Source organism: Lampris incognitus, chromosome 4 (assembly GCF_029633865.1).
Source record: "Lampris incognitus isolate fLamInc1 chromosome 4, fLamInc1.hap2, whole genome shotgun sequence".
NCBI classification, from domain to species: Eukaryota; Metazoa; Chordata; class Actinopteri; order Lampriformes; family Lampridae; genus Lampris; species Lampris incognitus.
The window spans coordinates 47,759,720-47,774,497 of NC_079214.1; the positions used below are offsets into that span (position 1 = coordinate 47,759,720).

At 40.2% G+C, this 14,778-nt stretch overlaps 1 protein-coding gene across 2 annotated transcripts; it reads right to left on the reverse strand.

Moving 5' to 3' along the window:
• Nucleotides 1–8,940: 8,940 nt before the first annotated feature.
• Nucleotides 8,941–13,018, reverse strand: LOC130111487 (cytochrome b-245 light chain). 2 transcript variants are annotated; one of them, XM_056278699.1, is made up of 6 exons: nucleotides 12,873–13,018; nucleotides 12,463–12,532; nucleotides 11,997–12,071; nucleotides 11,733–11,816; nucleotides 11,466–11,547; nucleotides 8,941–10,117 (listed from the first exon to the last, which is right to left on the reverse strand). In XM_056278699.1, exons 1-6 carry the CDS (start codon nucleotides 12,928–12,930, stop codon nucleotides 9,923–9,925), a joined length of 564 nt encoding a protein of 187 aa, XP_056134674.1. In that variant the 5' UTR covers nucleotides 12,931–13,018; the 3' UTR covers nucleotides 8,941–9,922. The 2 variants fall into 2 exon arrangements, with proteins under 2 accessions (XP_056134674.1, XP_056134675.1); XM_056278700.1 differs by lacking the exon at nucleotides 12,463–12,532 and having other exon boundaries at nucleotides 11,997–12,090.
• Between the last annotated feature and the right edge of the window lie 1,760 nt (nucleotides 13,019–14,778).

Below are 14,778 nucleotides of genomic sequence, written 5' to 3' on the forward strand. Positions count from 1 at the left end.
ACTCAAATCCACAAATAGATTAATACACACACACACACACACACACACACACACACACACACACACACAAAACATTTTCCAACAATATTCAAACTAAGTACCATTACAGTTTAAGACAGGAACAAACAGACAATCATGTGTTATATTACATACATATACATTTCAACTGTCAAATCAATCTACTCAGTAGCAAATTAACAATTCATGAAACAAAATATCTCGGTGTTTGTCTACCTGCCAAAACATATTTGTGTACATGCTGTGTATGTAATGTGTCTGCATGTGTGTGTCTGTGTGTATTTGTTTGCATGTATGTGTCTGTGTGTGTTAGTGTGTGTTTGTGTGTGACAGAAATAAATAATGATGGGGGAGGGTGACTTAAGGGAGAGAGGGTGGGGACAATGATGGATTGAGATACAACAGTGATTTGGAGTAAAGAGAAAGAGAAAACATGAAGATTGAGATAGATGTAGGCTGATATTGGGAAAAAAACAGCATAAGGAGTGGAGTATAGAATACATCAGTTCAGGCATATGCCTTTGGCAGTGAATCGGATAGGCAGACTATACTGAACAAAGATTTGTGAAAACATCAATCCTGTGTGTCTTTATTACTTTCTATCTGATGGACCTGTGTTACTCCTTGTTGCTCATATGTTTGCATGTGAGTGTTTTGTGATGGTGTGAGTGTGTGTGTGTGTGTGTGTAGGTGGTGGTTTGAAATGATACATCCTGCTGTGACCCAGCGCTCCACCTGATACCACAGGGCATCCTGACATGAAAAAGCAAAGCTAGGGCACAAATGTCACAGAAAACGGCACCACACTTACATCCACTGTTGTAAATGCTTAGCATTTACAGTGTAAGCATTGTGTAAGCCTTACACAATACAGCAGCTTATCTTCTGTCACAATTGGGCACTTGCAATATTTACATATATTTACTCACATGTCACTTTAAGCCACTTCATATCTGTCCAGTGCACCTTTACTGTATTTTTGCTGATGATGTCTGTGCACCTTGTAAATTGTATTTTATCATTAACTGTATTGTATTTAATACTGTAACGTGCATGGTTAAGTAGACACTTTGGTCCTCGACTAACGGACCAGATTTTTTAGTCAACTGGTTAACGTTGTCGCTTGGAGAGCGGGAGACACGGGTTCGCGTCCCGGCTGTGCCGACGATCTCCCGGACTGCACCCCCCCCCCCGAATTCGCTACAATACCTTATTCTGCTTATATTTTGCAGTAATAATGTTTAGACTCTACATTTTATTGTTGATATTTTATATTTCCTATCTTTTATGTAGGCACCACTTTGAGGGTGACACACCTGCAATGTCATTGTGCTTGGCACAATGACAATAAAGTTCTTCTTGATTACTGATTCTTAAATCCTCTGTGCTCCGTGGTGAAATACAGAATAACACATTTGAACAGTTTTTGCCTTTTACAGAGTTGATAAAGCACCAAGGCTCACACACATTCACTCACACAACCATCTTGGTTGAAAAACAGAAATCTTGACGTCCTTCAGAACTCACCACTACATTAAAACACTACTTCCCTCTAGTGGTGAAAACAGTAACTGTTCTTGATGAATTGCCAAACTCCCTCTGAAATCCATCCATCCCTTATCCAAACCGCTTATCCTGCTCTCAGGGTTGTGGGGATGCTGGAGCCTATCCCAGCAGTCATTGGGCAGCAGGCGGGGAGATACCTTGGACAAGCCGCCAGGCCATCATAGGGCCCACACACACACACACACCTAGGGAAAATGTAGTATGGCCGATTCACCTGACCTACATGCCCTTTGGATTGTGGGAGGAAACAAAAGCACCCGAAGGAAACCCACGCAGACATGGGGAGAACATGCAAGCTCCACACAGAGAACGACCCGGGACGACCCCCAAGGTTGGACTACCCCAGGGCTCGAACCCAGGAACTTCTTGCTGTGAGGCAACCACGCAAACCACTGCATCACCGTGCCGCCCCCCTCTGAAATCATCACAACAAAATCATAACCGAAACATAATTTGAGGCCTCTGGTTGTCTATGAAATCACGTTTAGGACTTCAGTGCATCCCACCCCACGCCCCGCTCTCATGCCTGTTCATGATGCCTAGATATCCAGGCCCATCCAACATCTTAGCAAGGAAATCTGGAGCCCATGCAGCGACTTGTGTGCAATTAAACTGACGCGTTACAGCTATCACATTAAATCTGTGAGCTGGAACTGGCCTTTGTACACTTCTGGTGATGCTGCCTGGTAAGTGTGATCAATTAGATGTAAATTACCAGTGGCTATTTGAAGTAAAACAGCCATTCTTTCATTGTAAGATTTATTTCAGCATACAGATTGAATGATGTGGTTAATGTTGGTTCAAGGGTGTTCAGACAAATGTTACCGACCTGAACTACAACTATCTTGTTACCTCTAAACAGATCGCTGCTGAATGCCAGAGCTCTGATTCACATTAGTAATTGTGTAACATATCATAGGTTGGTCAATTCATCTGTCTCCTCCTCACACACACGTGGCACGCACACGCACAGAAAGTAAGATACTTTGACAGTTAATACCATTCATCCTTTTTTGTCCGATGTGTTACTTAAAGACATAGTACTCAAGTTTCTTCTAATTTCATAAATATTTCATTGTCCAATAGCTCACCGATGAAATTAAGAACAGTTTTGGAAATGAGGGCCACTGTTTGTTTTTTTTGTTTTGTTTTTTTTTATCTCCAGTTCACAGCTGCAGGTGTCATAAGGTAGGCTAGCCTTGGAAAGGAAAAGATGAAGAGGAAAGGTAAAATGTGCTGTTTTGTTAAAAAGACCACTTAGCGATGAGCCAAGGGAGCCAGCTAGAGAATTGGAGCCAAAGACTCAAAAGAAGTGGAAAAAGAGTGAAGAGATAAATGTTGAGATTGGCCGACACACCGATGACCCTATATTGGCTTCTCTAACAAGCCAGAGTCAAGGAAAATTATCATACTCTGTCAAATAACTCCAGTATATATATTTTTTTATAAAACATTGCATGCATTCAAGCATTCACCGGATGTTTCCTCACACCCCATTGGGCAAATTATCCATGAAAATGTCATGTGTCACAGCCACTCTTAAATGTCTCTTCACCCCTTTGCAGCCCATCTACATGATTTTGGATATGCCACTGAGTCTCATCAACCCTCCTGTCATTGGAGATATTTCTCTCAGCATGATTCCCTCTCTGTTTGCCTTAAATGTGCAGAGAACATGTTGAGAGAGAAAAAATCTTAATGAGTTTATGCAACCCCCCATTGCTTGTGTTATTACAAGATGGCATTTGGGTAAGTTGGACCCTGTAGTGATCCAGTTGTGAGAATTCAGAATGAATCAAGGAACATCTTGCTGACCATCCAACCCAACCTGCCCTACAATGGCCTGAGGTAAACACCTGTCTGTCAGACAGTATTTTTCCATATTTGCACATCTGAGCATGTGTCAAGAAATCATAATCTGCACAGAGACTAATTTTGCTCTAACTTCCTGAAGCAATAATCTTTCTAGGTTGCAACTGGTGGCAAGAGGAAGAGGAGCCAAGCATGCAAGCCTCTGACTGCAGCAAGACATTTTCTACATGATCCATGGTGGAGCCAAAGCCAACGGCCCACACCAGATTCCAGGCCCTGCAAAAAAAGTGTTTTAAGAGAGGTTGGTGGTGTGCTGGAGCCAGCATTGGTGGTCCTGGTATCAGTCGAAAGCCATGCTGCACCCCCCCACAGACCAAATGTCCCATTAGGCCCAGTTTAGAGTGTTTTTCCTCCCATATAGCTGTCTGTGCTACCCTCAGGACAGAGTAACAGAGAAGTAGGAAAGAAATGGATCCCACACAGCAACCTCTTTCAATGAGGAAACAGTCACCAGATACAGGTGTGGAGGCGGGTTACAGAGAAGAAAAGCTCACAGGTAATTGCCCGGCAAACAAAGCTGCTATAGGTGAGTAATGAGTCAGCGACGCTGACTCATTGTCAGCTCTATATATAGGGATGACAGTAAGGAGGTGGGAATGTTCAGACAGCAATGATTTTTTTTTAATGACTTGTTCTGACACAAAGTGCATTGTACAATTGTGTAGCATTTAGATAGAGGGTTTTCTTTTTCGTAAATAAAGTTTAGCTGATGGATTGAGACCAAAAAAGTGAAATTATAACTAGTTAAAGCTATTTCCGTTTAGCAGTCTCAACATGCAGCACATGGAAATGCTGCCCCAGTGTGATGACGCCTTTATTGCATGACTGCGATAACTATGCACGCCCACAGTCTGACCACTGAGCCGCTGAGAAATGTTCATATTCATGTAAGACTACAGGTGCAGTTTTCTACATTTTCTGACAGGGTATTTCTCTCTCTCTCTTTTAAAAAATTGAACGACTACCTTTATTTTTCAGACATTGGTGCATTTCAACACAACAAGTTAATTTCAATAAAAGCCCTTGTATATGTACTTTTATAAATTGAATTTATAAAAGAGAATTTATTAAATTCTCTAAGGCTTTTATGTTGGTTCTTACAGACGTTAAAGGCAGAAGAAAGCACTTCAAAAAGCAATAAACAACAATAAAAGCTAATCATATAAGCTACACATACAAGAGGTTAGGGCTTGCAGTCGACTCTGAGAACAATGAAGAATAATATGTAGATGACACAACAGTGGTTTGGAGGTAAGGGGAGCAGTGCCCCCCCCCCGGTGTCATCTTATCTTATCTTATCTTATCTTATCTTATCTTAATTAAGGAAAAAATTATATACTTACCAGCTCAACACTTGCAAACAACTTGTAATTCAAATTAATTTAGTTTTGATATATCATTCTGTTTGATTATTCAGTTTTATAATCTCCACTCTATTGTTTTGAGGTTAATTTCTTATTTTTATCTACTTATCTATTCTGTCTGTGCACCTGTCTGTGTTACCTTCTTTTTTTCTATGCATTTACACTTAATATATTGTGAACTACATTGTATTTTAATGTAAGAAAAGTTGATTGGCTAACTGATTGCTTGGTTGCTTTCTTGCTTGATTATTTGATTGATTGACTGATTGACTGATTGATTCAAAGAGGCATGTCAACCTGTGATGGTGAGGAGTCTGCATATAGATGGGAGGTTGATCTGCTGACCCTCGGGTGTGGCCTTAACAGGCTGGAGCTGAACACACTCAAAACTGTGGTCCACTGTCGACCTGAAGTCGACACCTCCAACACTGCCCCCGCCCCCACCATACTCAACAGCACGGTGTCTACAGTGAAAATCTACAGATTTCTGGGTTCCACAATCTCCCAGGGCCTAAGGTGGGCATCCAACATAGATGCAATCATCAAAAAGGCCCTGCAGAGGATGTACTTTCTCCACCAGCTCAAGAAATTCAACCTGCCTCAGGAACTGCTGATTCAGTTCTACACTGCAATAATCCAATCTGTCCTCTCCACATTCATCACTGTCTGGTTTGGATTGGCCACCAAACAGGACAGGTACAGACTACAATGGACAGCTAAGTCCTGCAGAGAAAATTATTGGTGCCAACCTGCCCTCCATTCAGGACTTGTACACCTCCAGATTCAGGAAACGGGCAGGCAACATCACTGCAGACCCAGAACACCCTGGTCAAAACCTGTTCCAACTCCTCCCCTCTGGTAGGTGCTACAGAGCACTGTACACCAAAACAACCAGATATAAAATCTGTTTCTTTCCACGGGCTGTCATTCAAATGAATGCTTAACATTGTCAAATAAATCCAGCCATTTTGTATAGACTGTACTGAACATATACTGGTACACTGTCATGTCCATTTACCTCAGGCATGTATGTAAGTAACCTGCTAACATCTATTTCAGCATCACACTCAACTGACGATGTGTCCTGGTGGTGGCAATGTCACCTTGGCAGCCATCTCCAGTTTATTTCCCACCGAAACTGTTGCAGTGCAAATACTAGGGATTTTAACAACCAGTCCTTTATTGAATCTGCACCACTGCACCTTATCACCACTTGTTTTACCTGTATAAGTCAATCCTTGTTCATATGCCTGGAGATTGTTGTGTTGTAGTGTTGCTATTCTATGTTAAGTACACTGAGAGAGCCATGAAACTGGAGTAAAACTCCATGTAGTGCCAACCTACATGGCCAATAAACATGATTCTGGTTCTGATTGTGATTCTGATTCCATGACTTTCCAAAAGAAAAGAAGAAAGCCACTCTATTTTGTCATTGTACAGGTTGCAATGAGGCGGCACGGTGGCACAGTGGTTAGCGCTCTTACCTCACAGCAAAAAGGTGTTGGGTTCGAACCCTGGAGTTGTCCAACCTTGGGGGTCATCCCAGGTCATCCTCTGTGTGGAGTTTGCATGTTCTCTCTGTGTCTGCGGTGGATTTTCTCTGGGTGCTCCGGTTCCCTCACCATCAAGAAGACATGCATGTTAGGGTTAATACTCCTGTCTGTGCCCCTGACCAAGGCATGGCAAAATGAACTGGAGTTGGTCCCCGGGTGCTGCACGGTGGCTGCCCACTGCTCCTAGCTACACAGCTAGGATGGGTCAAATGCAAAGAAAGAATTGCCCCATGGGGATTAATAAAAGTAGTAAAAAAAAAAAAGAAGAAGATTTTTCTCTTCTGCATTTAACCCATCCTATTTTATAGGAGCAGTGGTGCGCCACCGTGCCGCACCCTGGGACCAACTCCAGTTCTTCTTTCCATTGCCTTGCTCAGGGGCACAGACAGGAGTATTAACCCTAACATGCATGTCTTTTTGATGGTGGGAGGAAACTGGAGCACCCGGAGGAAACCCACACAGACACGGGGAGAACATGCAAACTCCACACAGAAAGGACCTGGGACGGCCTGCATTTTGAAGCCATCAGTCTTATCTCTGACATCACAGCATGATGACTAGGACTTGATGGTCGATTTTCAAGAATTTATCAAGACCGGAGGAGTACAAGACTAAGTTACCTTTTTTATTTTGATAAGAATATCAAACTTGCCCTGAGGAGATCAATGAAGTGCAGTCTAATCACTTTGTTGTCATTATTATTGTTAATTTATGTCTCTGAAACATTGCGAAATTGGAAACTGCTAAGTTCCTACCTTGGGGGAGGAAAAAAAGCCAAAATGAATATTACAGTGTTGTGAAATTTTGAGTTTTACTAAAATGTCAGAATATTACAATTACAGTAAGTTTAATTGGACTTGTACTATTCTGGTCTTTACATAAGTTTTTGCCCCACTGGTCATGAACTAGACTTCTAGCCTTAGAGTCTTGAATTTGACTCGGACTTGCACCTCAAAAACTCGGTCTGGACTTGATCTCATCTTAGGTAGAGGGAACATATACTCCGATCAGCCAAATCATTAAAACCACCTGCCTAATATTGTGTAAGTCCCCCTCGTGCCACAAAAACAGCTCTGACCCATCGAGGCATGGACTCCACAAGACCTCTGAAGATGTGTATATGGCACCAAGACGTAAGCAGCTCAACTTGAACAATTGCATTACAAACTGAATTTGAATCACATAATTTGAATCTGTATTGTTTAACTTGAATAACTGCATTGAAACACTGAATCTGAATAGCATAATTTGAAATTGAATTTATTAGTTTGGAACTGGATTCCAATAAACTTGAAACTGAATGTAATATTATGAAATTGAATTAATTTGCTCTGAAACTTTGATCCTCACTGAAAATTCAACTCAATTTTCAGTGAGGATGAGGATCGAGGCTGACTCCAGACATTTTGCGACCATTTCTTTTCACTTTGCGAATGATTTTTTTTTAAAGGTAGCACCGGTGCTACTACACAATTAATGGACGCTTAGAAAAAAGAAATAAAGAGGAAAAAAACCTTTTCGCTGTCTGACTGAAACTGTTTTGGTCTGACTGTCAAATCATATGCTGGCGCGACAAACTGGAGAAATTGGTCTGGTGACATTTCTGCGCATGCTCACCTTCTGGTTGCGCGCAATGGTCTCTCTCCGCTGTTGCTCACTCAGCTGCAGGTCAATACGTGTGTTTCGAAATGTTTTAAGAGAAACTGGCACGGGCGGGCTGATGTTTCAGAACTGCTTTAGTTAAGCAACTCAAATGATTAAATCCCTTGCTGGACCAGGGCCCCGCGTCGGGATTGAAAAGCAAGCAATCCCAGCAGTACAGCATATTGGTGCGCAGACTGCTCGTTAGCTACGGATAGCGACTGTAGCTGCTAGTTTGAAAATGCCTCTGGTAGCGCTTGGTATTTTATCCAATTTCATTAGATTAAACACTTCTCTCCAGGAAGAGCTCCTTGTTATACTCCCCCCATTCTTGTGAGACGTTAAGAGTCGTCTCCTTTTGGGCAAACTTTTCTTCAGATTCAACTTGCAGTTCTTTCAATCAGCAGCAGATGGCAGCAGACTTGGACAAACCATGTTAACGCTTAGTATTTACAGTTGGGAAATGCTATTTCTGTGTATTTAATTGCTGGTAATTGGAGTGGGACTAGTATTTGATGGAACTTACGCACTTCAATCATACACTACTCTCCATAAGAAACAGGCTATTATTTTTGCTAAGTGTCACTAACTTTATTGTTGTTTCCACTAATACAAAACAAAAGTCAAGTCAATTTTATTTGTATAGCCCAATGTCACAAATTACAAATTTGCCTCAGGTGGCGTTCTCTCTGATTTCATTAAAACCACATTTTCAGCATTGGATCAATGTGGTGGTTGAGTGTGTGTGTGTGTGTGTGTGTGTGTGTGGTGGAGACAAATCAAGGCAGAACCAAGAGGAAAATCCACCGATAAAAACCAAATGTTTGCAAAAAAAAAAGATGGTAATTTTATTTTTGTAATGATGTAAAACTAGATAGGGCACAGTATCGTACAGGTACATGTTTAAAAATATATCTCTGACAAAGTTTTGGAGAACACAGAGGATTTATTTACAGTAGAGTGAAACAATAAAAAGCAATGAGTTATGAAGGCTAAATGCTCTATAATTGTTTTTTGAATGGTAAACATTATCAGTATTGACATAAAGACCAAAAAAAATTGCACAGTTCAACGACCAGGGTAACAGAGCACATTATTTCAAAGGTTTTACATTGTAAAAGTAATTTAATAGTTGCTAACATTGTATTATCAACATGAATTCTAGTTTGGTTAAATACAGACAACATAGGATTCATGCCTTTTCCAGTGAAATTCAAAAATGGCCCCTGCTGCTCGGGGGAATGGGGTAGGAAAATTCCCAGTGTATTGAACAAAGGGTTCATTAAAAGTGCCAACAACTTTGCATCGCAAAATCTTACAGACACCTCCATCTTAAGTTAAAACTGTTGCCCTTACTTAAACCGCCATTGCTCAAAGACACCAGTACGTTAAAATGCTTGCCATTGCCACCAACAACTACAACATGAATTTTAAGTTGCTACATGAAAGTCAGAACCAGAGGTAACAGCTTATTTAACAGCAGATCCAACTTCCTGTCCCATCATGGCTGCCAGATTTGAAGCCAAACTTCAGATCATCACGTGCAGCTGAGAAACACTATGAAAAACTTTCCCCGCCTACAAATAAAACATTGCATTTGATTTGTTCCCATTACGTCAGATTATCTCAACAACCTAACATAATTAAATACACCCATCTTCTTTTTGTATCTGTCAGTTTAACTTCAGCTCCTGCCAGTACTCCTCTTTTTGAATTGAATTTCTCAACAACAGTTTGCACATGAAGGTCTGGTCTCAGCATGTCATCCTGGCACTTAAGTTAACTTTCAGAAAACATCAATAAATATGGTATCAAATCACAGCGTCTAATGGAGAACAGACTGGCACACAAGAATTAAATGTATTCTTAATTCAAGTGCGGCTGGTGGAAAGATGCGGAGGATTTAATTTAATACTCGTTGGCGGTAACAGCAATGGGGTTGATGTAGGCAGCTCCCTCTAGGTCCTCTGCCCTTTTCCTGCGTATCTCTGCAGGGGGTCTTGGAGGGGGGTTTTGAGGAGGGTTTTTGATACTTTCTCCAACTGGCTTTCGGATCTCCTTCATTGGTAGAATGGGTTCCCATTGTTCACCTCGAATTGCAGCCTAGACAGAAAGATGATAATTAATATGAGTAATAGCTGGGTGCCTTGATCAGGTACATTTCTTCTGTTGACATAGCAGTAACTTTGTTAACCACTGAATGAAGGAATGATGATTTATTTCAAACATGTAAATAAGCAGGATGTAATATACAGATAAGCCATTGCCAATAATCTGAAGTGAACAACAAATCCACACATCAAACTCAGCGAACAAAGCTCTGCATGCATCAGGTTACATGTTCGAAAAGTAGTAGTAGGAAGTACACACTTATTTTTTGCTACCCCTTCTCACCTACTCTTAATTCAGCTACTATACATTACAAATTAATTTCCCACTGTACTGTATAGTTCAAATTCAGTTCAAGTTGTGCTGCACAATATAAACTCAACTACTGTGAACGAGAAAAAAAAACACATGAGAAAGAAAAACACATCCTAATGTCATGTACTAAGAATAAACAGATCTCAATGCTACATACAACCCAAATATCCACTCAGTGTCATAGAAAGAATTATGAAAAAAAATGTAATGAGAAATGTTTAGAGATAAATAAAACTTAGCCCAGTTAACACAACTTTTCCTCGCCCTGTATCTCTTGAGAATCAGTCATTTGTACTTGTTGAACTACGTAATGTTTGTACTTATGTTTGAGTTCCATGCTCAGACTGTTCCACAATTTCACCCCACAGATTGAAATGCCCATGCTCTTCAATGTTGTTCGAACACATTATTTCTTGAAGTTTAATTTCCCTCTCAAATTATATTCCCCTTCTCTGAGAATATTTTGTATATTACTCGGTAGTAGACTGTTTCTTGCATTGAACATCATTTGTGCTGTGTTAAATTCTAAATCCCTGAACTTCAAGCATTGACAATAAATCATCGTACAATAGCCAATCTGAATTTTGTGCAACCCTAACCTATTGGGTGTTGTGTGTGAGTTTTAATTTACTTTTATTATTATTAAAGTCTCAACTACAAGAGAGAGAGATATCTCTGGTTGTTATGTGGCAGGTTCACATGCCTGTACAAATAATACTGCCATGAATGCCGTGAGTTAAGTTGGTGTTAAATCTATAACAGGAGACAAACACCTGAGTCATGCCTCTGAAAGATAAAGTTTCTTCATTATAACTATGTCTCAGTACATACCAGTAAGAGAACAACTCCTTCCTTGTCAGTATTTCCTTGTTTGTATTTGCATAACTGTACAAGTACTGCCAAAATAACAGCTACGTTACTCTTGCTGCTACTTAACTTGCGATAATATACCAGTTATAAAGGCTATGATAGAAAGGTGTTATCAAATATGGGATAGTTACTGGACTGGAAAAAGTTATCAACATACCCCGAGGTAGATGAGGCTTGCAATACCCAGGCAGACACACCCGAGGACAGTAGCAAGCATAAAACCCCCAGGAACACAGATTCTAAAAAGGAAGAAACACGATTGCACAAAATGTTAAGTTCAACGAATGGAGTAATTCAAATACATGACAGTGATGCATGAAAAACTGACTACCTTTTTGTCTTCAACTATTGAGGAGATGTTGTAATGGAAAGAATGTGGTCAGGCAAAAGGCGCTACCAATGAGTGAGGTTAAAGTGAACTCACGCTGCATGTAGAAATGCTCTGACATAGTAGTTCCTGGTTAATGGTCCAAAGGATTTGACACAGATAGTGAAGCAGTATTGGCCCCTGGAAAAAAATAAAACAAAAACAAAACAGTGGTGTATAGACGCTTTGTTTAAATCATAAGCAGAGCCTCCTTCTTGCTTGACAGTGATCACAAAACTCATCCTTGCAGCTATAATGTACAAATGCAGAAGAAAGAAAGAAAGAAAACAGGAACAGTGAAGATTTCTGTGTATCACTTACGTTCTCTCCTCACTCTTGCCCTTGTTTCTTTTACCTCTTGGGTACTCCAGCAGACACACAAACACCCCTGCAGCTCTGGGGACATCTGTCAAGGCTATTACACATAAATCACAGGTTTGTCATAAACTCACTAAATTCAAACCCTAGCAGAGTATTGGCGGTACTCAGAGTGTATATGCACATGTAAGTCTACATTTTCATAAGCAAAATCAAATCTGTGCTTTGCTTTCTGGGAATTTTTTTTTTTTTTAGGAGGAAAGCAGTTTCTGGTGTTGCAATTTTGGAATAGTATATCACAGTGTTTAACACCTGGTCTCATGTTGATTTGAGTTTTTTTTCTCTCTGAGAAGTTATTAAGTTAAGATTTTCATGATATTTCAAGTTAAGATTTTCATCATTGCTGTTTCTTCAGTTCCTAAAGTCTTGTTTTTAGTGGCTAAGTGTTGAAAAATAAATAAAAGGATACACCCCATAAGCAGCAAATTGCCAGCCCCTGAACTGTCCAGCCACCCCCACGATACCGCCAGTAAGGAGAACTGAAAGAAGGAAGTAGGAAGACAAAATTATCATTCATCAGTAACTTACTTGTGAGAGATAAACTTGTGTTACGCTTTCAGTTTAGAAATATAAATAAAACATAGTCGATCACCATTTTCCAACTAACATTTGGTCGACATGACAAAACTTTTTAACGCGTCCATGAACGTGAATAGGAGAGATTACATTACAGTGGGGTAAACCGGTGTTTGCGGCTAAAACGAAAATATTCATTTCAATTTTACGATGGTCGGTCAATCGATGTACTCTGGTATGTTATCCATAAAGTTAGCACACTAAACTCAAATGCGTCGGTGGAAAAACAAAGTTTGTACTCACTGAGACCAGCTGCAAGGGCTTGTTCGTTAGCCCACATTGCCCACTCGATTTTCCCCATAGTGTCTGCTTCAGTCAGGGCTTCAAACCTCTGTTAACCGAATTTAATATGTGCGATGTCCTGAAATGGCCACCGTACCTCTCCACCGCTGAACTCCACCTCTACTGATTGTACGAGGAAGTTGGGAAGCTTTAAGAAGCAATGTGGGACGGGAGGCTGGCGGCCGGCCCAGTGTGTTCGTCAGTCCCCGCATCACACCCACTTCTTATTTCGGAAATGTAGATATTTGACTTTTTTGTGTGTTAAACATGGCATTATTGTTAATAACTATTCTAGCATCTTCATCTTTTTAAGCGATGTTTTGTGTGACAATTTCCCCTCGGAGATGAATAAAGTGTTCTGATTCTCGCGCGCGCGTGCACACACACACACACACACACACAGTGGCGTCGGCATACACATTTGTTAAAGCTGCTGTAGGCACACTTCTTTCAACAATTTTTTTTTGTGTCTTGGTGAAATTCACAACTTATAAAGACAGGTAACCATTATAAATGAACGTACTGTTGAAAAACATGCGGCCTTTTTGGGCGCTGTCCAATTCGCAAAAAATAACTTCGGGCCAAATGAAACAACCAATCAGCGCCGAGGGGCGTCCCTAAGTCAACGTCAATCATGTTTCATACACACGGGACAGCCCAGTACTTGGGAAATACCAGCCATCTTTACAAATACTTCACCTATGAGCGAAACAGCGCTTCACAAAAAACAATGTTAATGTAACTAACATTTGCTGGAAAAAAGTTCTTTTACATGTGTAGATTATTAACTGTGATACGTAATTTTCTAATGTGACTAAACGTGCCAGTACTTTGAAAATATCCATATTTATGTTACGTCACCTATAAATAAAGGATCGCTTCACAACGTTGGCGTGACTACGAGATTTGCTGAAATAAGTGTGTAAATTATCAACAATACGAATTTTGCCATGCTATGTCTGGGTTTTTTGTTTGATTTTTTTTTTGGTTGGGTACTTTCAAAATCTAGGTTACTGTGACTCATTTCTCCAAAGTGATTTATTATAGTTGTGGCTTTTAAAAAGAAATCCGATATATTACATTGGGCTTTACACTAACTTCAAGCTATAATAATCTATCCATCTTCTTTTTATGAGTGTCTACCCATCTGTTTTTTCCCTCCTTACCATTTCGCACTTGTTAGGTGTTGTAATACATTCTAAATAAATTAGGAACAAAAAGAGGACTAATGGCACATATAATGAAAAGAAAGCTATCATTCTTTGGGCATAACTGTCGCCCAGGTGGAAGTAAATTAATGAAGACAGCGATTTTGGGAACTACCCTAGCAAAGCGCAAGAGAGGCCGACCAAACGGGCAGTATCATGATGGCGTCAAAGAATGGCTTAGTCTGAAAATATTGGAGGCTACAAGATCAGCTCAGGACAGAAACAACTGGAGGAGACTTGTTTGGCAAGCGTGTCATCCTGATGGTGCTGGCAACTCTCGCTAACGAAGAAACCTTGAAGAAGGTGTTGCAAATGTTGAGTGTTAGTTTGTAGAATTTGTAAAAAAAACAAAAAAACAAAAAAACGTTACTGTGTACTGTATTTACACGCCTATTTAACTTTGCTGTTATTTACATTAAATAAAATGTATAAAGTTAAGATGATACTGATGATGAAACCACAGAAACAACATACACAATGAGTAGGTCTAAGGTACTGAAGGCATTGACGCACAAATAAATGCACCGACCCACTGCTTTGAGCTTTTACAGCAATAAACACTGCACGTATAAAGTAAAAAAAAAAAAAACGCAAAATAGATAAAACCTAAACTGCTCTCACTAAATAGAGGTACTACGAATGGAAATAAATTGATACAG

Coding starts and splice junctions, on each gene's coding strand:
- LOC130111487 (XM_056278699.1), bottom strand. CDS start 12,930: ATGGGGAAAATCGAGTGGGCAATGTGGGCTAACGAACAAGCCCTTGCA. Junction 12,533..12,872: donor AGCCCTTGCAGCTGGTCTCA/GTGAGTACAAAC, acceptor TCCTTCTTTCAG/TTCTCCTTACTGGCGGTATC. Junction 11,548..11,732: donor AGAGCATTTCTACATGCAGC/GTGAGTTCACTT, acceptor CTTCCTTTTTAG/AATCTGTGTTCCTGGGGGTT.